Raw genomic sequence first — 21,764 nt, forward strand, 5'->3', positions numbered from 1 at the left:
TAAATGATCACTATTGATACACACTAGCAAGAAATGTGTGATACGGTCATTCTTCACCCAAAAGGAATGAAGTTTAGAGGAAGTTTTTATAAGTCCATTTGGTAGTATCTGAGCCTATATACTGTTTTGTAATGCTGCTGGTTAGCTGTTTGCTGTGGTGTTTCGACACAGCTGTGTTTCAGAACCTAACTTTTAGATTAAAAGAAGAAAAGAAAGGAAGACCTGTATCGCTTACTAATGATGAGACAGACACACTAAAACCTCTAACCAGTGTAGCATTCTGCTGGTGTCTTTCTGAATCTTCACATACCACGTTTGCAGTAGTATTGTCCAAGATTTCTCAATGTGAATTTAGTGCCAGGGCTGGCCATTATCTTTTAAATGAAGAAGTAAGAAGATAATGTGCATGGTTGTTGTTTACACAACGTAAAGGGCACTTCATTTAGGTAACTACGTGCCATCAATAATTGCTGGAGAAGATAAAATCAGTATCTCTTTAAATTAAACCATCTTTGGTTGCCAAAATATTTAACTGACCTTATAATACCTCCATCTTTTCCCCAGTGTTTGCAATTTCTAGTGCATGTGTTCAGAATCTCTCCAGAATTTTTTCCTTCTTAAAAGCAGATCACTTGGCTGGGGGTCACTAGTAAAAGGATACAGGTACCTACTGCCATGGCAAATTTCCTTATGCTTTTCTGCTATCCGTAAGAAAGATCCTTCACTTGGAATTTCCACATTCCCTTTGCAGCTCATGGGTTTAAAGTGTAGACTGGTTAGCCAGATGTATTTAAGGAGAGATTTTAATTTCCTCATGTGACCTGGCAGTAGTGAGTCACAAGAGAGTTTTGATTATCAAGCAGTATCTTTCCCACAGCTGGCTTTTGTGCCAAACTATTCATTTCCTGATTTTACATGACAGATCTTAGTAACTCTTTAAGCAATGTTGAGTTCTCTATGCATTGGCTGCTAAGATGTGTCCAGTTTACCTTTAGCAGTGATATGAACCTATTGTTTTTCAATTGTTTTGCTATCCATTCTTATTTTAAACAGTATTTTGCTCAAAAATTATTTCCAGGACTTTGATGTATTTCCTGTGTATTTATTATTAACATGTGTGATTTTTGCATTCTTTGCCATGGTAGATTCCACGAGACTGATTTATTTTTTTTTGCCATGAGAGCCTTAAGGAAGAATTGTCTCACACCCGTGACATTGAGATAGAGTCAGTCTTTCCACTAGAAAACAGACTCATGTAGCCCATTACCTTCCCTTATCAACACACAGACCTTTTGGAAACCAGCTGACCTAAAGTACGTGGGAGTAAGAAAAGAAGTTTGCTACTTCGGCAGCATTCCTACATGTTGCACCATTAATTTGCTAACTGCATAGTTTCGTTCTAGGGATGAAGCCAGCTTGCCCTTAAAATAATTTTTCTCTCCTTCCATAGTATAATTTACAGAACTGTCTCTAATAATCCTCTATAAAAAAAAAAAAAAAAGTCCTTATTAATATAAAATGTAGCTTCAAATCTTTCTTTAACCAGCACTCAGTTACAACTATAAATATAACTCTCTTGAGGCTGAAGCACATAAACGCACTGATTCCTCTTGTGTCCTCTCAGTCACCTCAGAAGTGTAATGAAATTGTCTTTGTATCTATCCATCTTAGAAATGTTTAGGTTTTTGAATCTCTCCTGTTAAAAAAAACTAATTGAATTTCCCACATCGTGAGTCAACCCTGTTTATCTCTCCTTACTGTTTTGGTGCACAGCCAATAGTTACAGACCTCTCCCAAAGGTACCAATATGTTATTTATTATACTGGCTACTGCCAGGACGCTGGGTAAAGGGACTCTTCGGACTTTCTGTCCAGTATGGCCATTCTTATTTTAGAAACCTTCTATATACATTTATGATAACTTAAAAAAAAAATATATATATTGGTATGGCAGGCAAAAATCTGTTCAAATGAAGGACTTGAATGCCAAGTTAGAAAGGAAGGGTCAGAGGGAGCTATCCTGACATGTGTTTATGTTCTGCTATCTTTTGCTTCCTTATGATTTTGAATGATTTGTTGTTATCAACTTCATGGACTTTTTTTAAATTGGTATACGAATGTGCTGCATATTTTGAGTACCAAACTGTAGCTTGAAGCTATGACAAAAGATGTTACCAGTCAAGCAGCCTGAAAGCTGTGTGATGCCAGAGTTAAGACTGCGCAACTTCAGCCGTGTCCTTTGCACATATGTATAGCAGTGCAGCATCATTTTGCACCATGTTTAGCATTTTACAACATAAGGATTCAAAGCACGTTCTCCCACAAACATCTGCTGCAGTGATGGTTTTTCACCCACGGGTTCTTAAGCTGGACGCGTAAGAGGAACACTACTCTTAGGAAAAACTCTGTGGAGTTTGGTTTAAGTCACCTGTCTTATGAGAACTCATAAGGCAGAGGCAGAATTACGATATGGTTGTCTGGGGCAAACTTTATAGTTATTTTTTGCCTTATGTACAACCTATAAAACCTGCGATAAAGTAAGTCCACTAGGCAACTTCTTTCTCCAGTGCAGCACATCTCCAGAATGTGGCCCATCTTTGTGCTGACTGATGCAAAGTGGTCCTGTGAGTGGAAAATAGACTGTGAACACTGACATGGAAAACAATAATGCATGTGCACGGTTACCCAAATTGAATTGTCATAGCCAGTAGTAATTCCGGTGTTTTGTAACTGACCAAAGTCTGATGTTGCAATAGAGAGGTTCGTTTAATATTAGTTTTAGTGTACTATTTCTGAGGAATTGTTTAGATCAAAGTAAAAATAATAGTAATAATTTTTATATTCCCATATAATTTCTACCGTGATCTAAAGATTACTACACAGTTCTCTGACCAGACAGCAACAATAGGTTTGATCCCTTCCAAACCTATAAATAAATAAATAAAGTTTAAAAAATAATAATAATTATGTGTTCACTTCTAAATTATTTGTTATGGTAGAGTGTTAAGACTCAGCTATGAGGGATTTATTTCTATTATGGAAAGAATTAGTCTATTAAGCAGATATCTGCCTCTTCATTTCCCTCCCAGCCCTGATCTCTTTGGGAGTGTGTCCACAGTCCTATCTGTCTTCTTTCCTCTTTCCCTACTGACGTTCCTCATCCTCTGGTCCTCGTTCCCTTGTTCAGACAGCAGAGCCAGTGAGTGTTTCTCCTTAGCAATAGGAAAGACTAGGGCTAAGCGGGGAATTGTTTTCTTAATCTGGCTGTCCCCTTTGTATTGTCAGACACCAGGAAAACTGTCCCAGTGACTCTACTTTAAATAGTGTGTGAAAATTGTAAGATTAATTTATTATAGCTGAAGATAGTAACTCTGTCCAAAACCAGTACCACCATCTGTCATATACTTGAAATAAATCAGCTACCCATTAAAAAGGTGCATCTTGTCAGCAGCATTCACGTTTCTGTGTACTTGGTTTGGCTGTTTTATTTGTTTGGTGTTCGTAAGTACCGTGCTATAATTTGTCTTGCAGAGGCTGCCTACACGCTGCTGCTGTACGATGAGCTGTTGGAGTGGTCTGACCGGCCGCTGAGAGAATTTCTCAACTACCCCATGCAAACAGAGTGGCAACGTAAAGAGTGTCTCCATCTGACCATCATTCAAAACTTTGATAGGGGAAAGGTAAAATAGTCCTATTTCAGTGAGTGGATCTTGAAAGGATAGTTATTCATTTTAGGACGTTACTCCTGGGGCTGCAGTCCTTTCTCATATAGAGGGGAAGTGTTTGTCTCATTGCCTGATTAAGCAGTTACTTAGCGACACAGTAGGTTTCTTCTAGTCCTGTGCTTGTATCCTAGAAATCCCACACTGACATGTGACAATAATTTGCACTTGTGTAGCAATTTGCTTTGTAACTGTCAAAGCGCTTCATAAAAGATAACATAATTTTCCCCAATTTTAAAGGTGGTGAAAATGAGCCATATAAAGCTGATGAAATTCACTTAGTGACCAAGTGAGGGGAAAAAAATTCAGGGGCCTGGATTATAAGGACTATGTTTACACCTTCTAAATCATGTTGCATCTTTTAGAATAGCAATTGCAGAATCTCTAAAAAGAAATGAGTTTTGGGGATCACAGTTCATTGTCATCACTGAGAATGTTTATTCTGAATTAAGCAAGAATAATTATGCTGTAGTCTAAAATTTTATATACTAATTTCTATGCATCGTACTTTGCGTGATGATTTGTCTTGCTGCTAAACATGCAATTGATTGCAATTTTGCGTAGCTAGTGTAATATTCATGTGAGCTGAGTACATGTAATCAAACTCATGCTGATCATCAGTTTTTTCAAAAAATTCTGTAATTATCTTAAGGAGTTTAACTAATATGATGCAATAAAATATTTTCCAATCTACAAAAATTAAGGAGGATATGTTAAGAAGATAATTTTAAAATGCAAAAATGATAGTGTTGAATCAATCTCATATGTAGTATCAAAAGAGACGTCTGTCACTCTCGCAATGACTTATATTATGTGCAGTGATAGTTCTAAAAAAATAATTTATTAAATAAGTCTCTAAATATATTTTCAGTCCTTCAAAGAATTCATCAGTATTACTCAGCAGCTATCGGTATTGCTAGCGGACATTATGTTGGAGTATTTTCAGTTACTGGAAGTATGACAGTGTAGAAAGAACAGATCACTAACAAATCACAAATTATCCAACAGTTGTTTTGAAATTGCTGAATATCTTTTACTTGCTTGCAGTGTTGGGAAAATGGCATTATCTTATGCAGGAAAATTGCAGAACAGTATGAGAGCTACTATGACTACAGAAACCTCAGCAAGATGAGGGTAATGTACCTGAGTACTTTTCATCAATCAGAGATCCAAAAGCTTTTTAGTTTGGGTTATAAAGTATCACTTAGAAAATTAAATTTGACGTGGAATGGTCTTAGGTTTGGGTTGCAAACTTTATTTTTTAGCTTGTGTTTTCTTTTTACCGTAAAGATTATAAAAAAGGAGTGTGAGCTTTTTGAAGAAAAATGGGAAAATAACTGATCTTGCAATGTTTGTACCTGTACAGCGCCCCTTTTACGACGAAGGTCACATAACGAAGCTTATGCAGAAAAATTGTATTACAAATTCACTTTCATTGGTTTCCTGTGGTTTATCCAGGGAATGTGCTCTATGCAGTCCTTCAGTAGGAGCAGCAATGTATCTGCATGTGTAACTGGGAGCAAAGAGGTTGCAACAAGCAACGTACACCTTTGCAGTTTTTTAATTTAATGCTTAAAAATACGGTCTGTTTAATACCGTATAGCCAAAATGAATCTTGCCTACTACAGTCTTCCTGCTTTCTCTCACATTTTTCTTAGAACTCTAAGCATTGTTTCTTTCTTCGTTCTTTCTGATACTGTGTTTTAAAGATTATTCAGTCTTCCCTTTTCTTGTCTGCTTCGGAAGGATTCAATTTTATATTACAGCTTCCTTTTTAAATTTTCTGTAGGTGTGGGATACTTGCTGCTAGGAGTGACTAAAGTAGACTTAATCCAGAGCTGCTTAACAGCATGATGCAAAATTCTCACCACAGAGCTATGTGGCAGTACTCCCTGTGATCTGCTTATTCCATACATCTTTATATATCCCAAGGGCAGAATCCTATAAGTAAAAGCAAACTGACTGCCATCACAGGAATAAAATAATTAGTTTATGCCTGTTTAATTAATTGTATTTAACGTGTTTTGTGTTTGCATTAGGAAATATCCTTCTACTATATCTGTGCCACCTATGTTTATCCAAAAATGGAGGTGTGGGGATTTCTCACAGCAATGTAACTAGGCAGCTTTTGATATCATATACACATCAAATAGCTGTCTGCATTACCTAAAATAGGGCTAATACTGAGGGGCTTTTCACCATATTAAAAAATTACGAACAGAGGACGCTTGACTGAAATATCATCAGAAAAAGGGGGCTTTGACATTAAGATCGCTTTGTGTCAGTGTTTTGAGTGAAATAAAAGCAGGATGTATCGATCAAAAGTGATATTAATTGCTATCGTGAGGTTTTTTTAAAGTAACTCACGTTAGATGCTTAAATCATTGGTATCTGGTATGATTTGGACACAACTCTTTTGAATGTGGAAAGTGGACTTTGCTGACTGAACTGACCACATTACTGCCATGTGTTTGGATGATTAGCAGGTTACTGGGTCATATGTTTCAAACTGCATTTCTATGACTTCCATTTTTCATTAAAGAACTATGCATGTTGTCATTAATCAAATATTTTACCCCTTTGATATAGACACTTCATATTTAAAAGCACTTTTTTTTTAATTCTTGGAAATTCTCAGGTCATTAAGAGGTACAATTATTTAATCTGATGCATTCAGAGACATCTAGATGTCCTTTTTGTTGCTCAGAGGTGCACTGCAATTCCAGTACTCCAGAGCAGTTTGCTGAAAGACCCTTCCTTTTGTGATAGTTGAAGGTGAAAATATGTTTTCAGAAAAAACTAATTGCATTTCTTATCAATCTCACCCAGATGATGGAAGCATCTTTGTATGATAAAATTATGGATCAACAGCGTTTGGAGCCAGAATTTTTCAGAGTTGGATTTTATGGAAAGAAGTTCCCATTCTTCTTGAGAGTAAGTGAATTGAAAATAATCAGGATGGAGCAATTCTGGAATTCATGCTGTCGTTCATAAACACTTTATGTGAAAACTTGATCGTACCATGTACAAGTTCTTATCCTGTGAGAAACAGGGAATTCTTTGAAGTGCCTTTGAAAATGTTAGTCGTGTTTACCCTGTTCCCCTCTTCCGCAGTCTGCAGCGGTTCAGCTGCTTTGACTGTCACCTTGGGAAGAGAACAGAATCCATCTTATTCATGGAGCCTCTGTAGTCATAATCCAAGCTCCCTCTTCCTATGGTAATTCAAATAAGTGATGAAGGAACTTCCTCTGTATGGTGGAGGCCTAAAAAGCCTAATTTTTCTTTGCCTTTGTGGTGGGGAAAATGACAAAATCCAAATGGTAAATATAGCACGAAACTCTCCCCTTTAAAAGCAGTGCACAAAAAGAATCTGACAGGCACATAGTTTTTTATATTACCTAGTAGTCATCTGAATATAACATCTGTGTAAACCAATTTGAAAATGTGAATTAGAATTTAATGTTTAGATTACTAAAAATACATCAAATGATGAAGTACTGGGGGAAATTGTGTAATAGTGCAGTACTTTCAGACCTGTAGGTCTTTCACTGCTTATGCATCTGCCCTGGAAGTATTTATACATTTCCCAAGTTAAATGTACTTAGCACAGATTTATGCTTGCAGCACCAGCAAAGAACACCTCAAAACTTACATTTCATTTTTATTTTTTTTTATGGCAAAGCAGTTTGCAATTCTTTTAAACAGCCTGGCTGCGTTAAGTACAGAAGGAATAAAGAATAAAGGAATAAAGAATAAAGCTTCAGAATAAAGCTACGTTTTAATTTGTAGTTGCACAATAACACTATTGCAGTTGATTTCTTGTAGCAATTCCCATGAAAGTCCAGGCTCTCTCAAAATTCAATTCTTCCTGTCTCTGTTGTCAAGATAAAGACAACTGCTTCTGTCTAAACCTGCTTCAAGAGGAGCACAATAGTAATGACTTTTTAGAATTGTCTAATATAGATTTTTAAAGGGAATTCCTTTAATAGTGTTTCTATAAAAATGGTTAAGATATTTCCTTATTTCAAACGTGTGTGAGCAGAATCAAACCAAAAAGTGCCCTCAGCAGCACCACGGTCAGTGACTAGTTCCAACAGTTACTCCAGATCCAGGCATCTCATGTTTAATGTAGGTTGTGTGTGGTACCTGTATTGATGTTGTACAATCTCAGGAAAATAATGGTGCAACTTCATAGTGGACATCCAGGTAAAAGAAACTGTGTTGGAGCCAGCAGTATTCTTTTACTTCATATTGCAAAAAACAGGATAATTTTAATTTACAAGGCTGATAATTCATAGTCATTTAGAGGATAAGGCAAATTGAATGCATTCTACTATTTTCTTATGCATTGTTTTTCTTCAGAATTGTATAACTTCAAAGTGAAGTTTCCTAGTTCCTCATGAAAAGGACTTTCATTTCATTGTCTTAACTGTCTCTTGCATTATATTTTTGTTGCATATTTTATACAATCTGATATGATCTGTTATGTTAGTTACATACTTTAATCCATTAAGAACAATTTCTCTCTTCAGATTTTTATTAAAGCTCTAAGTATAGTAATTCAATTTTTCCAGACTTTTGAATAAACCATACTTTATATTGTAAAATTTTCTTCTTCTAAGTAACCTGGTCTTTCTAGATTTCTTATTTTCATTATTGCCTTTTGTTTCTTATTTTTTCCTTCTTAAAGCGATGTAAAAAATGCCCCGAATGTCTATATTTAAGAGCATATGTTTGGGTCTATCTAATGATACCAAATTATTTTCACATAACTTGCTCTTCGTTTTTTTGTTTTTTTTTTTTCTTATTCTGCTCAGAATAAGGAATTTGTTTGCCGAGGACATGACTATGAAAGGCTGGAGGCCTTCCAGCAGCGAATGCTGAATGAGTTCCCACATGCCATTGCTATGCAACATGCTAATCAGCCAGATGAGACCATCTTTCAGGCAGAAGCACAGTGTATCCACATAATCACAAACCCGTACACCGCAGTTACGTCTTTCGTGCTTTTAAAAAATGTAGGTACACCTAAAGCCGATTTCAATCACAATGTGCCTCCACTGAAATAAAGGGTAGGTTAGAATTCCCCTGCAATTTGTCCCAGTCACTCCATTATGTTTGGAATTATTTTTTTTGTAATTGTTGATTTTATTTAAAAATTCCTTGACAGGTTATTAAGACTCTTATGTTAGCCAAAAATACTTGTAGAACTATCACTGCTGTGATAATGGTGTATTAGTTCAAGTTGCAGTATTTCAAGTTCCTATAATACAACATAATTTTAGCATGGTATGACATATTGTGTGTAAGAATATATTTCGTTAAATCCCTTTACTCTATGTACTATTCCATGTAAGTAGCTCTATTTCAAAAATAAATATGAAATTTTCAACAAAACAGTAAAAAGAAATCCCAAACCATCAAAAAATCTCTCAGGTTCCTTTCCCCAGCCATTAATAATCTAGATGTATGTCCTGGTACACACTTCTTAGAGAGTTTTTCTTCTGTCGTGCTTCAGGAGTCAAATTAGCTTTGCTAATTTGGATGAAATGAGATAGCCTTAACTTTTTACATACAGATTTGCAGATTTATGCAGTGACACCAATTCCAGAAAACCAGGAAGTCCTGCAGAGAGACGGTATTCCTGATAACATCAAAAGCTTTTACAAAGTAAATCACATCTGGCGATTCCGATATGACAGACCATTTCACAAAGGAACCAAGGACAAGGAAAATGAATTCAAGGTAAATTACCGTGCACTTTCCCAAGCTACTGGACGTATGGATTTATCTGTAACATCAACGATAGTTGTATTATTGAAACATTGCCTACGGTTGTGTTATGCAACTGACTGTGGTATAACAAATTCTCTAAAGGAGATGGTAGCTCAGGTTTGACTATTTTGCTTGTCATTTTAATTAAAATAATATTAAAAATATATGGGAGATGGGAAGATTTTGTTGTATGTGGGAATAGGAGAGAAAAAGTAGACATTTGTTTTTGCGCGAGTGATATATAGAAGGCAGAACTGGAGACAGCAGAGCAGCCTTCGGAGAAGCTTATAAGGCAGACCGGGAAAACATAGTTGAGTAGGTAATCTGGGGTATGGATAGGATTGCCAAAAGTTCTCTCTCCCTAGAGCAAGGGTGAGACAGTTTTGACCAAACTACAGCATAATGTTCTTTTCCTGTGATATCAAGACTAAAAACTACCTCTGAACTCAGAGATTGTCTCAGGGAAGAGTAATAGTTCCTTCCCTAATATGTAAAAGACTTCTGTTCCTCCTAATAAAAACGCCACACTGAAAATTTATCTTACATTCTTCTGGTGTAATTTTACTTCTGACCCACTAGCAATGTTTTAGTTCTGACCCACAAGAAACATCCTGACACAGAATATATTCTGGTATTCAGACACACAAAGAGAGTTTTCCCATAATAATTTTGTTATAAACTTAGAGGAAAGAACGGTAAGGGTAATAAATCATCTAAATTAACTCACTATTGTCCTCTAATTAAAGCCTAAGGCTTGATTTTAATTGTACAGCTTATAAATATTTTGTGCGAGCTCTACCATATGTGATGATTTATCATTTTACAAACCTCTGGCACAAAGTGTTTAACAGTAGTACATTCGAGTATCGCATCAGCCGTGCGTTGTGGAACCTCAAACGGGACTTCACAGAGGAGAGGTGGTCACTCTCTGTGATCTGTAAGTTGTTCTGCTTCTGAACTCTCCCTCTTCTCGGATGTTATCTCAGAAAGGAAATGTTAAAATGCTAATTTAGTTGTGAGTGACTTTTGGAGATTAGGGGACAACATACAATATAGAATAATAGTATGTTTAAGAGTAAAGAATCAGCACAATCTACTGCCTTAGTAGTAGGTCCTAGAAAGTAAGAAGAAAAATGAACGTCATAGGCTTCTGGGGTGGACATTTCAGTAGAAATCTGTATGTTAATACTTTCTTTTTTTAATTTTTTTTTTTCACTGTTACTTAAATGAAAGTATTCCTAAAGAAAACTGGTAATAATATATAGATAATATAGAGGCAAATTAGGGAAATCAATTTGGTTTGTATATTGTAGAGCCTATGGGTGGAGAGAACCACACTGATCTTGGTGCAGAGTTTACCTGGAATATCTCGCTGGTTTGAAGTGGAAAAACGTGAAGTAGTGAGTATGAGACAGATTGCAATACACGTTGTGGGTTGGTTTACTTCCTTATCCATATGTTATTTGATGATCTACTTTAAGATTTGTTACCATATCTAATTTCTTTGATCAAGTTTTCAAGCTGGCTGCAACAAAATTATTTACCAAGTGTTTTAAGTTGTCTAGTTTCTCATATCTTGAGAAGTATTATTAAGAACCGCCCATTATGATTCATTCAAACAGTTGAGGAAAGAAGTTGAGGGCAATAATGGGCAGCCAAAGACAACATTTAATGTCAGCAAATTGCCTTCTTACAACTCGGCATGGTGTAACGTTTAATACTTAGAGTACCTATAGCTTAACATATCTTCCAGTATTCTTGAAAAGTAAACGTTCTCCAAGTACTGTAATAAATGTCATGTGGGTATATCTCTGTGTCTGCCTATAGTTCTGCTGAAGTTCCCACTTCCCAGCATGGGCAGGGAAGCGTGCCTACGCAGAACCTGTAGAAATAGGGTCTAATGTAGCAATCTCGTACTGACACATTATAATTTCTTCTCCTTCCTTGTTGTTGTATTTCTTAGAAAATCCTTAGATACTTTTTGAATGTATTTGGAGCAGTGCTCCTCATGTAAAGATCTCTAAATAATTGGTCAATTGTTGAGCCCAGGAGTATAACATCTGTAACTATTTTCCTTCCTGTGAAAGCCAGTCTTACAATGGTCCTGTTAAATATAGGGATACCATTGTACAACTGATTTTCTCTAAAACTCTATTGTGTTTTTCTTTTATAATAGCAACAAACTGTAATTTCTTCACTGACCTCATATTCTCCTGTAGAAAATCAAAAATAGAATTTAGTAAAAATCAAAAAATTACATGTGACATGAGAAATTTTGTTAGTTGACTCCTACTGAGTTCTTACTAGGTTAATATGGCCCCTAATATGAAGTTCCTTAGATTACTATCATGTTACCATTATGTAATAATTTTTCCTGGGCATGTACTAGATCATGACTCAGATTTGTGCTTGTACGTTTCGGTAAATTATGGCAACCTCAGGCCTGTACTCTTCCCATCGCTGAGCTTTTCACTCCCTGCAGTTCATGCTACCTGTGAGAAAAGCTTCTCAGTCTCTAGAGAGGACGGGCACATGCTGCTTAAGGACTGCCCTTGGCAATAACTTGATCATCATCTTAACTTGAAGCTTACATTCAAACTCACCATAATGTCTAGTTGTTGACTTCGCCTTGCGTGGGGGGAACTAGCTCGCCCATACTTAAGCTCTGCTCTGTGCCCTTAAGTATGGTGATAATGAATCTATAAAAGAGGGATGGTTGTTCATTTTGGTCCTTGATTATGTGATAAAATTAATTCGCTCAGACAGTGTAGCCCAGGTGAGAAGAACTTTTTCTGCCCCAGTACTCTAGAACATAGAATAATATTGGGTTTTTTTTAAGAAATCAAAAATTACCTTTAATATATTTCATATTTTAACTGAAGATTAAGTATGTTTACAATATCTCTTACTCCTCTTTCAGGTGGAAATGAGTCCCCTTGAGAATGCTATTGAAGTCTTAGAAAATAAGAACCAGCAGCTGAGAACACTGATCACTCAGTGTCAAACTCGACAGATGCAAAATATTAACCCTCTCACAATGTGTCTAAATGGGGTCATTGATGCAGCAGTTAATGGTGGAGTTGCTAGATACCAAGAGGTAAGCAATTTATTTTCTGTTTATTAAAAATCTGTCGTAAGACAGTTTCTTACTGGTTTCTTTCTTTGTACAGATACAGCTCCTCTGTATGAACTGAGGACAGAAAGTACTATTTCAATATTAGTTTTAATTATACCTACATTGCAGTTTTTGGTGAGGTGACTTTAAATATGTACAGCTTTAGTGAAACAACTGTTTTGCTGCAGAAGTTCCATAAACTTTCTCCAGTGATGAGTCAATTCACAATTACCTTGTATCCTTTAGAGGTTTGTTTGAGGATTTTTAATGAAGTAGTTAATTGTAACTATAATTTTATATATAGATATTATTTTATATATATATATTATTATAATGTAGTCCCTCCTCCCTGCTCTTCTAGGTCAGGCGCTACTTCTGACTGACCAGCAAATTTACTTTTGTGTGCTGGCATTCCAATTTTAAAAGAGATATATGTATATATACACACACAAAATTCTTAACAAGGAATTTATTGTCTTGAAGAATCATATTTTTCTATATCCTTCTTTCTCTTCTCCAAGTTTTTAAGGAAAGCTATTTTCTGGAAAATTTAGTAAGAAATCATACATATAATTAAGAAATATCTAACGCTGGATTCTTTCCCAAAAGTTGTTCCTCATTATTGTCTCTGAATCACCTTAGGAGAACCGTAAATGTTTGGGATGCTGTATTTCCACAAAGTTTTGTGGCGTTTTGAAACTGCAGTAAAAAGAAATGAAGGATAATTTTTTTCAGCCCACTTGATCTTCCTCTTTCTCCTAATAGTCTTATGAAATACTTGAATCTTCTGGTTGTTCCTTTTCCATTGAAAATGTCAAGTTGAATAACATTCTGTCCACTTGTCTCAAAGGCTGCAAGATTCGGTGTTCACTCAACAGTGTTAAATTTGAGAAAACTGCATCTAAATTAAAGTACAAGAAATTGAGTCCACTGTAGTGTTAGAATCTGTCATCAAAACTGCAACGTTATGAACATTGTGAGACTAAACCAAAGCGGTACCATGCTTGATGTTTCCCAGCTGCCTTTATCGACAGCAACAAAACTGTTTAGCATAGTAAAGCCCCACGAAGGGAGTCCCTTGAGAAGTACAGTCATGTCAGAGCTATGTCTGGTTTGGATTAGCAGTGTCAGAGCTAGCTCGCTGTCTCTGCCTAGCTTCCCATTCCGCACCAGTATATTAAAGGTTCTAGCTTGCTCCTTTCTTATTGTTGTTCTTAGCTGCAATTCTTGATCTCCTAGATAGTCTTCATGTTTCTGTTCCCTACTGTTGTCCTCTCTCTCTCTCGCTATATATCTAAAATAGGACTTTTCACCAATTTGTGTTGTAAAGACCAAAATGATAGTGAGAGTTGTGAGATCTGGTTGTTGGGTTGGTTTTTTTCTATTTCATCCTCCTCCTCTTTGCATGTCCCTTTTTCAGTCTTTATATGTCTTCCTGCTGGTTTGCCGCTTCTTATCTTCTACCTCCCTTCTTTTCCTCTCCTCCGTAAATGCTTTGCCTATCTGTTTCACTTGCTTTTGCCTTCTGCCCTATACAAAGCTCAAAGTCTGTCAGTGTTGGAGCATATGTGGTCTTGAGGTAAGCATGACCATGTCTTTACAGATATCCTCCTTCCCTTCAGGCAAGGCCCAGCAAATAACATCTGGCCAGCTGCTGCTTCATTTCCCCTTTTTCCTTCCCCCCGCCCCACCTTTTCCTTTTTTTCCTTTTTTTCCTTTTTTTCCTTTTTTTCCTTTTTTTCCTTTTTTTCCTTTTTTTCCTTTTTTTCCTTTTTTTCCTTTTTTTCCTTTTTTTCCTTTTTTCCCTTTTTTCCCTTTTTTCCTTTTTTTCCTTTTTTCCTTTTTTCCTTTTTTCCTTTTTTCCTTTTTTCCTTTTTTTCCTTTTTTTTCCTTTTTTTTCCTTTTTTTTCCTTTTTTTTCCTTTTTTTCCTTTTTTCCTTTTTTCCTTTTTTTTCTTTTTTCCTTTTTTCCTTTTTTCCTTTTTTCCTTTTTTCCTTTTTTCCTTTTTTCCTTTTTTCCTTTTTTCCTTTTTTCCTTTTTTTCCTTTTTTCCTTTTTTCTTTTCCTTTTTTTTCTTTTTTCCTTTTTTTTTCTTTTTCCCTTTTTTTTTTCCTTTTTCCCTTTTTTTTCCTTTTTCTCTTCTCTGCTGATACAATAAAAAGTAGGTATCTCTAATTATTCAGCACTTTGGCCACTATTGCAGGTGTTAAAGCTGCAGTTCCACTGGTTTCAATACCAGAACAGATTCCAGGAGAACTATAGGAGTAATAGTTATTGTGCAGCACCTTATTGTGTGCTAAAAAATGGCTGTAGACTGAACTGATTTTTTTCAAATTTTTCTGAACACTGCTAAAGAGTGTGTTTTGTGCCCACTAACACCTCTCAAACTGCAGTCTTTACTATAACTTACATTTATTTTAGCTCCTTTACACATGCTGGAAGAGTAGAGGCGCTTTCATGATTGATTATTGGAAACCACTGGTTCAAAGAATGATATTGGATTTAGTCAAATTCTGATTATTTTTATTTCTCTAAAGTACTGGTGATTTTATTTGAAGTTAGATTATTACATCTCTGACTCATTACAGATCTGTGTAAATCTCAGCCCAAAACCGCTGGGACACCACCTGCTTGGTATTGAAAGGATATTAAGCTTGTAGCTGAGGGGAAAAAAAAAACATCAGCTGGCAGAAGTTTGGGATTTGGGATTTTAGCGAGTATCAGAGGGTTCCTTTTAACAATTTAAACATGAATTCTTATAAGTCTACTTATCGGCAGTGAAAGGACCTTGTGAAATAAATGTTCTTCATTACAGTATCAGCATTTTCTAGACAGGTCTCAGCACTTCCTTGTTACGGGTTGTCAGAGCATGAAATTTTGTAACTAAATCAGAGGAAGGGGTATATTTATCTCCAGCTCCACTGCTCCCCATATTTACTAAAGATTCTGCCTCGCAAGGATTTTAACAGCTAAAGCTGGATGGAGAACCTTATAAGAAGTATGTGATGGAAATGCTAAGACGGGTGCAAAAGGAAAACACAGCACAGGGCAGCCACTCTTACCCTCTCAGCTCTATGGATAGAAAACCATGTGTACGTATAGGAATGCGTACAGAGACTTTTTGTGAGAAGTGCATTTTTGAGAAGGTCTAGAAATCTCTCAACTGAGGAGCTGGGCATTTTCTTTACAGAATAGTGTCAAGAATTATTGTAAATTCAATATAATCCCTTTGCGGAGTAGGATAGGTGCTATCTTAAGACAGATGCAGTTGTGAACAACCAGAGGAGTGGTATGTCCAGGCCACTGCTGGTGGGTAAACTGACTTTGGGGTACTACGACTGGTACAATTCGAGCATTGGAGATGGGGTGGAAAGTCATATAAGTTCATGAACACACCTCGATGTTGGTCAGGTGCTCCTGAAGTGAAAAGTGTGTTTTTTTGACATAGGTGTCACTGTGAGTTCTTTAAAACATTATTTATATTGAGTGAATAAGAAGATAATGTCACAGCTCCAATATATAAAATAGCATACAGTTCCACACTTTTCTTAAGATATCTTTATATTTAGGGATAACGAAACTCCTAGTATGAAAAGATGGTAAAATCTAACGCTTCATAATTATTTGGAAGTCCTATGTCACAATTAACGAGGAAGAGATATTTCATTCAGGTGACCTGTGTTTGATTTCAACTCTGATTTGCAGATTTCCAAATTTGATCCAGGATCTGTCTTGGATATTGAACAACTGGTAAATTCCACTCAAGAGTGGCTATATTTTATTTGCCCATAGTCTCCACCAATGCATATGTGAATAATTAATTATTCAGCATTTACTATCCTCTGTTGCAGTAGAAAGGAGGCTTTGTTTCGAAAATATAGTCTAGAGACTTGTTTTTAAAAAAAAAAGTCATGTGTTTTTACTCACTTTATGTTACTTTGTGATTTTATTCTGCTTAGGCATTCTTTATCAAAGAATACATCTTGAATCATCCAGAGGATGGAGAGAAGATCACACGCTTGAGAGAGCTGATGCTCGAGCAGGTAAAGCGGGGAGGAGACTGACTAGGTGGCCTGCTTAGCTGGTCTAGCTAAAAGTGTCCCAAAATAAAATATAAAATTTCAGAGGTTAGTAATTTCCCAGTGGTCTTCAGTATTTTGTGAATCAGGTTCCAAGTAGACAGCAACTTTCTATAGAAGCAGGTCTCTGGGTCATGTTAATAATTTTTATTTTTCCCTAGACTTTTGCATCATCATCTTAATCATTTCAAACTATTCTAAATTAAATGTTGAATGAGAGGCAAGTTTTTGTCTTGTGATGATCATATGCAAATATTTGCACAACATATTTTACCACTATTACAGAATGAACATTATCTCATTGAAACATCTAATAGCTTCAGCAAAAATTTGTATGTTGTGTTTTACCACTACTACAGAACAAACACTTTCACTACAAGATTTAGCATAAGAGGAAAAAAAAATCAAAAATCTTATTTGTGAAAGATATCTAATAATAATTACCAAAGTATGTAGGCAGTAAAATAAACACCAAGTTATTAAATTAAACTGGTATTCTATGCATTATATGATTTTTGTATTATTTTTTTATTTATTTTTAAGACAGCCACCTACCAGCCTCAAATATGAAGTGTCTCCATTTGGAAATGCTGAAAAAAATTACTTTGATCAAATGATCTTGCTAAGTATTTCAGCTTTTTTAACTGACATTTAGCTATCTCTGTTCCATGCAGCATGTTGAAATTTCAAACTTTATTGCCAGCATGGGATAAAGAGGTCAGAGTATTGGAATTTGGCAAGATGGAAATTCCATTTTTCATCAGCATTGTGGTATCTTTTGATCAGATCAGCCGAAGGACAGATCATCAGACAGTATAAATCAGAATAGGTCCACTGAGCTCACTTTAATTTCATTTAGATAGTGTAATTTACGTTGCAGTTTTGGTTTTTCAAGCTTAACCCTTACAATTTAAAACTGGAGTTAACAACTTCCCGTGACAAAAACGTGAATTCCAAGCGATAGCAGTTAAATGCCGTCTGGCACCCAGAGATGATTTAGCAGACAACGGGGAGCATTCGGAAGGGCCGGGGTGGCGGCGTGTGCGGATGGATGTGCTGCAGTCCTGACCTCGGGTCGGTGATGCTGCGCAGCTGCGTGCCCGCTCGCAGGCTGCCTCAAAACGTCAGCTAGCAGCTCCCATCCAAAGGTATTACAGCATAGCGGAGCTATTTTGTTTTTGAGTTTATCTGATTCCTCATGTAGCCAATTCAGTATTTCAAATGCCTGTGACCAAATGTGAGCAAGATTAGAGTTTTAGCAATGTTATTCTGAAGCCTCTCATGCCTTGCGTCAAGAATATACATAAAGCCACCACTTACTGAGGTCTCTGGGGAGTTGGAATAGGATAGGGAACCATGGATTTCATTGAAAATATATTACAAGCTCTCTGGTGGATGTGGCCACTGCTGTTGTTTCATGCTTTTTATGACTGTTCTTGTAGAAAACAGCTTTCATTTAGGGTTTAGAACTGCTCCTTTGTAAAGCTGCCATTTAGGCAGATTTTTCACTATGTTATCCATAGTGGGTTTTATGTTAGAATTAAATTCACATAGGCCAAACCTTTGGGAAAGTTGGATAGTAAAATCAGAAGAGGCATAAATCCACTTGTGTATTACTGGTTTTGGTCTTAGGTCTTGTTTGGTCTTACAGGTCTGTCAGGGATTTAGGTAGATGCTTTTAATACAACATGCATTTTGTTGGCTTTTTTTTATTATTAATTGATGAAAGCTTAAAAAAAATTGATCAAAAATGTATTTTTCCCCTTTTTTGTCCTGTCTCTTCTGCAGGCGCAGATTCTAGAATTTGGCTTGGCAGTGCACGAGAAGGTGGTGCCACAGGACATGAGGCCGTTGCACAAAAAGCTGGTGGATCAGTTCTTTGTGATGAAGTCGAGCTTGGGAATACAGGTACATGAGCAGGTGCATGGATAAACCAGGAGACCGTTTAGTTGCAGTTAAGGGTTGTTTAATTTTCCTAAGCAACAAATAGTGACATCTTCTGGTTGTTTGTCCACGTTACATCTTGTAGCATTAACAGTACCACATAGCGAAGAGAAAATTAATAAACATTCCACACAGCGCAGAGAAAAATAGTCACATTTTACTAAAGAGAAAGTATCATCAGCGAAAAGTTAAAATATTTTTCTTACTAATGATGAAGCTGATCCAAAATGCAGATGTAACTATTCAGGTGACTATCTGTATCTTACAAAATGCTTCATGATATTATGTCCATTTTAATTAACCTTCTTTTAACAACTCACCAGGAATTTTCTGCCTGTGTACAAGCTAGCCCTGTTCATTTCCCAAATGGAAGTCCTCGTGTATGCCGAAATTCCCTACCTGTTTCTATGAGTCCCGATGGTGCCAGGGTAATACCACGACGCAGGCAAGTTAAAATACCAGAAATTGATAGATTTTGCTACTCACAGATGACCCATAAAATACTTTTATTGTGTGCACACTTCCTTATATGGTCAGCCTGAAGTATGTTCAGTCATGAAGAGCTGATAGATATACACTTTCTCTCTCTCTTTCTCTCTCTCTTCCCCTCCTCCCCCCCCGATAAATCCAAATTAAACTGTGGAGATTCATAAACATGGCAACTAGAGTTAACCATTTTTTATTCTTCTAATAGTCCCTTGAGTTACCCAGCTGTCAATCGGTATTCATCCTCATCACTGTCATCCCAAGCTTCTGCTGAAGTCAGCAATATCACTGGGCAATCAGAAAGCTCCGATGAAGTTTTTAACATGCAGGTACAAATTATTGTCATTCTTCAAACTAAACAGAATCTTTCTTACAAGGCTATTTACTAAATTAATGCTTCTATTATTTCATTCCGAAATCTTAAAGTTATTGCTGATACTTCTTTTAAAAAACAAATCTTTAAATGGGCTGTTAACCTCCTTAACTTAGAAAGAACAATTTTTTATGTAACTATTCCTTCTTCATTAATTATATTTCTATTTATTTTGATATTTTACTGCATCTTTGTGTAGTTATATTAATGCTCTTTATACTGGTTTGCTATTTTTAAATACTGAGAAACTGGTCTAACAAATTACAAGTTCTTTGTTTTAGTCCAAGGTATGTGATAAATTTTTGTTTTGCAAACTAGAAAGTGTGATGTGGTAACAGCAGCATCTCTTCTATACACAGCCCAGTCCGTCTACCTCAAGCCTGAGTTCTACTCATTCTGCTTCACCTAATGTGACCAGTTCTGCTCCATCTAGTGCCAGAGGTCAGTGCTCATCTACTGTGGTAAACCGCTTTAAATGATTCTTGACACATTACACAGCTGAATTTCTGCGTGATATCACTGGTCAGACATCAAATTTAGCCAATTGTTTGAAGAATAGGAATTATTGGGGACAGAGGACTGAATTGAAAGGTTCAAGTTTCACTGCATGAATTTAACCGCTTGACACATTTATATTCTAGCATCTCCACTGTTGTCTGACAAACATAAGCATTCGCGAGAAAACTCTTGCCTGTCCCCCAGAGAGAGGCCCTGCAGTGCCATCTACCCTACTCCTTTGGAAACCTCCCAGGTAGGAAGCTTGTTGGGAGTCCCCTGAACACAAGTAGCTAAGAAGATGATAAAGGTGCTTGTTGAACTTCGAGCAGATTCAGCGTCTGCTCACTGCTGTTAATTTTCAAGGATTTTTTTTCTTTTTTATTTTTATAAGCAAATACTCTAAAATATTTTACACGAGAGAGATGCGAATAGAATACAGGGTGCTTGATCACATTTCTGCTTGCTTTGTCTAGGTTTAGAGCTGCTTTTTAATATTTAGTTACTGCAGTGAGAGAGACGCAAAGACTTACCAGGTGATACAGACTGCTTGTGTGAAACTGCAGCGTTTGTTCAATCTAGGGAAGAAGAAAGAAAGAAAAATTGTTATCACGGCAGTTGTCCACGTTGACCTCCCCTTTATTTCTTCTAAAATAGCTAATCCTAGCCACTGTGAGATAATAACCCACTCCATGTGGCAATTCCTATTTTTCAGTGTAATTTCAGAAAATAAAGACATTTTGTTATTCCAGAGAAAAGAATTAGTTGAGTTTTTACCTTAAAATTACTGTTACATAGGTCTGTATGAAACTTGTATCTTTTGAGTTATCTGAAATGCAAAATCGGCTTGGTGAGCTGGTCAATTTTGAATCCTTATTTCATCTTTTCTTCTTAATGGACCTACTTTCCTAAAGTGCTTTTCTTTAACACAGTTGCTGCTTTAATCCATGCCATCATACAGTGCACCTCTTGCTGAAGCTGAGAAAGACAAGAACATAAGTACAGTATAAAAGGCCCTCCTCTCAACACTCTCATTTCCACCAGAGGTTTTGCCTCTGATACAAAGCAACTTGGTAGTCCAGGATCCTTTATTTTAGAAATGTTTTGTTGGTTTCTCCTTAGTTGTATTCTTGTCCCTTGCTTCTTCAGTTATTGAATTGGCTCTTGATTTAATTTTTTCCTCTTTTCTGTTTAAGTCCTCATGCTGTTACCTGAGGGCTTATGAAGTAATACAGAGGCTTAGCCAGACTTAAGGGCAGTTCTTGGGAACTACTTACTGATATATCTACTGGGCACTTTCTTAGTGTTAGTGGAGCCAAACCACATACAGGAAAGACCAGGAGATGTTCTTTAAATACAGCGGTTTTACAGTTTGCCGCAAAGAAAAAATTATCCCATTTTTGCTCCCAGACCGCAAACTCTTGCTTTACCAAGTGGAATGCGACTTCTATCCCCCACTCTACCCGAGATTCGATAAGGGAGGCTGAGGAGCTCGTAGTCCCAGTCTCCACTCTCTCTGAGACTCGCCCGGCAGGAAAATCTCCCAATCTCTCTCTACCCTCAGTGTCCCAAGATAGGGTAAGTAGAAAATTATCTTGCTCGTACAGTGAAGTATGTTTCAAAGATGAGAAGGTCTGACAGTTTCTTTCTGCCCTCATAACCACAAATGAGGATATATCTTTCTGGGGAAAGGTGCAATTTCTTTCTCTCACTCTATTCCCTGAGCAGTAAAAATAGACTGTGATCAGAAACCAAATTCTGATTCTCTGCCTTCTGG

At 36.5% G+C, this 21,764-nt stretch overlaps 1 protein-coding gene across 4 annotated transcripts in view; it reads left to right on the forward strand.

The window, feature by feature from the left end:
* The window catches only part of DOCK4 (dedicator of cytokinesis 4), a 254,830-nt gene that overhangs the window by 220,940 nt on the left and 12,126 nt on the right, over positions 1 to 21,764 (forward strand). For 2 of the 4 annotated variants that reach the window (XM_074606881.1, XM_074606968.1), the window contains 14 exons: positions 3,531 to 3,679; positions 4,769 to 4,855; positions 6,551 to 6,655; positions 8,539 to 8,680; positions 9,300 to 9,466; positions 10,810 to 10,896; positions 12,417 to 12,593; positions 16,570 to 16,653; positions 18,478 to 18,597; positions 18,957 to 19,078; positions 19,328 to 19,448; positions 19,852 to 19,933; positions 20,134 to 20,243; positions 21,398 to 21,565. In XM_074606881.1, coding sequence (XP_074462982.1) covers positions 3,531 to 3,679; positions 4,769 to 4,855; positions 6,551 to 6,655; positions 8,539 to 8,680; positions 9,300 to 9,466; positions 10,810 to 10,896; positions 12,417 to 12,593; positions 16,570 to 16,653; positions 18,478 to 18,597; positions 18,957 to 19,078; positions 19,328 to 19,448; positions 19,852 to 19,933; positions 20,134 to 20,243; positions 21,398 to 21,565 — 1,721 coding nt within the window. The remainder of the gene's footprint in view (positions 1 to 3,530; positions 3,680 to 4,768; positions 4,856 to 6,550; positions 6,656 to 8,538; positions 8,681 to 9,299; positions 9,467 to 10,809; positions 10,897 to 12,416; positions 12,594 to 16,569; positions 16,654 to 18,477; positions 18,598 to 18,956; positions 19,079 to 19,327; positions 19,449 to 19,851; positions 19,934 to 20,133; positions 20,244 to 21,397; positions 21,566 to 21,764) is intronic. The other 2 variants (XM_074607063.1, XM_074607144.1) reach the window with 1 other exon arrangement.

The sequence above is a fragment of the Larus michahellis genome, chromosome 1 (assembly GCF_964199755.1).
Source record: "Larus michahellis chromosome 1, bLarMic1.1, whole genome shotgun sequence".
Lineage (NCBI taxonomy): Eukaryota > Metazoa > Chordata > Aves > Charadriiformes > Laridae > Larus > Larus michahellis.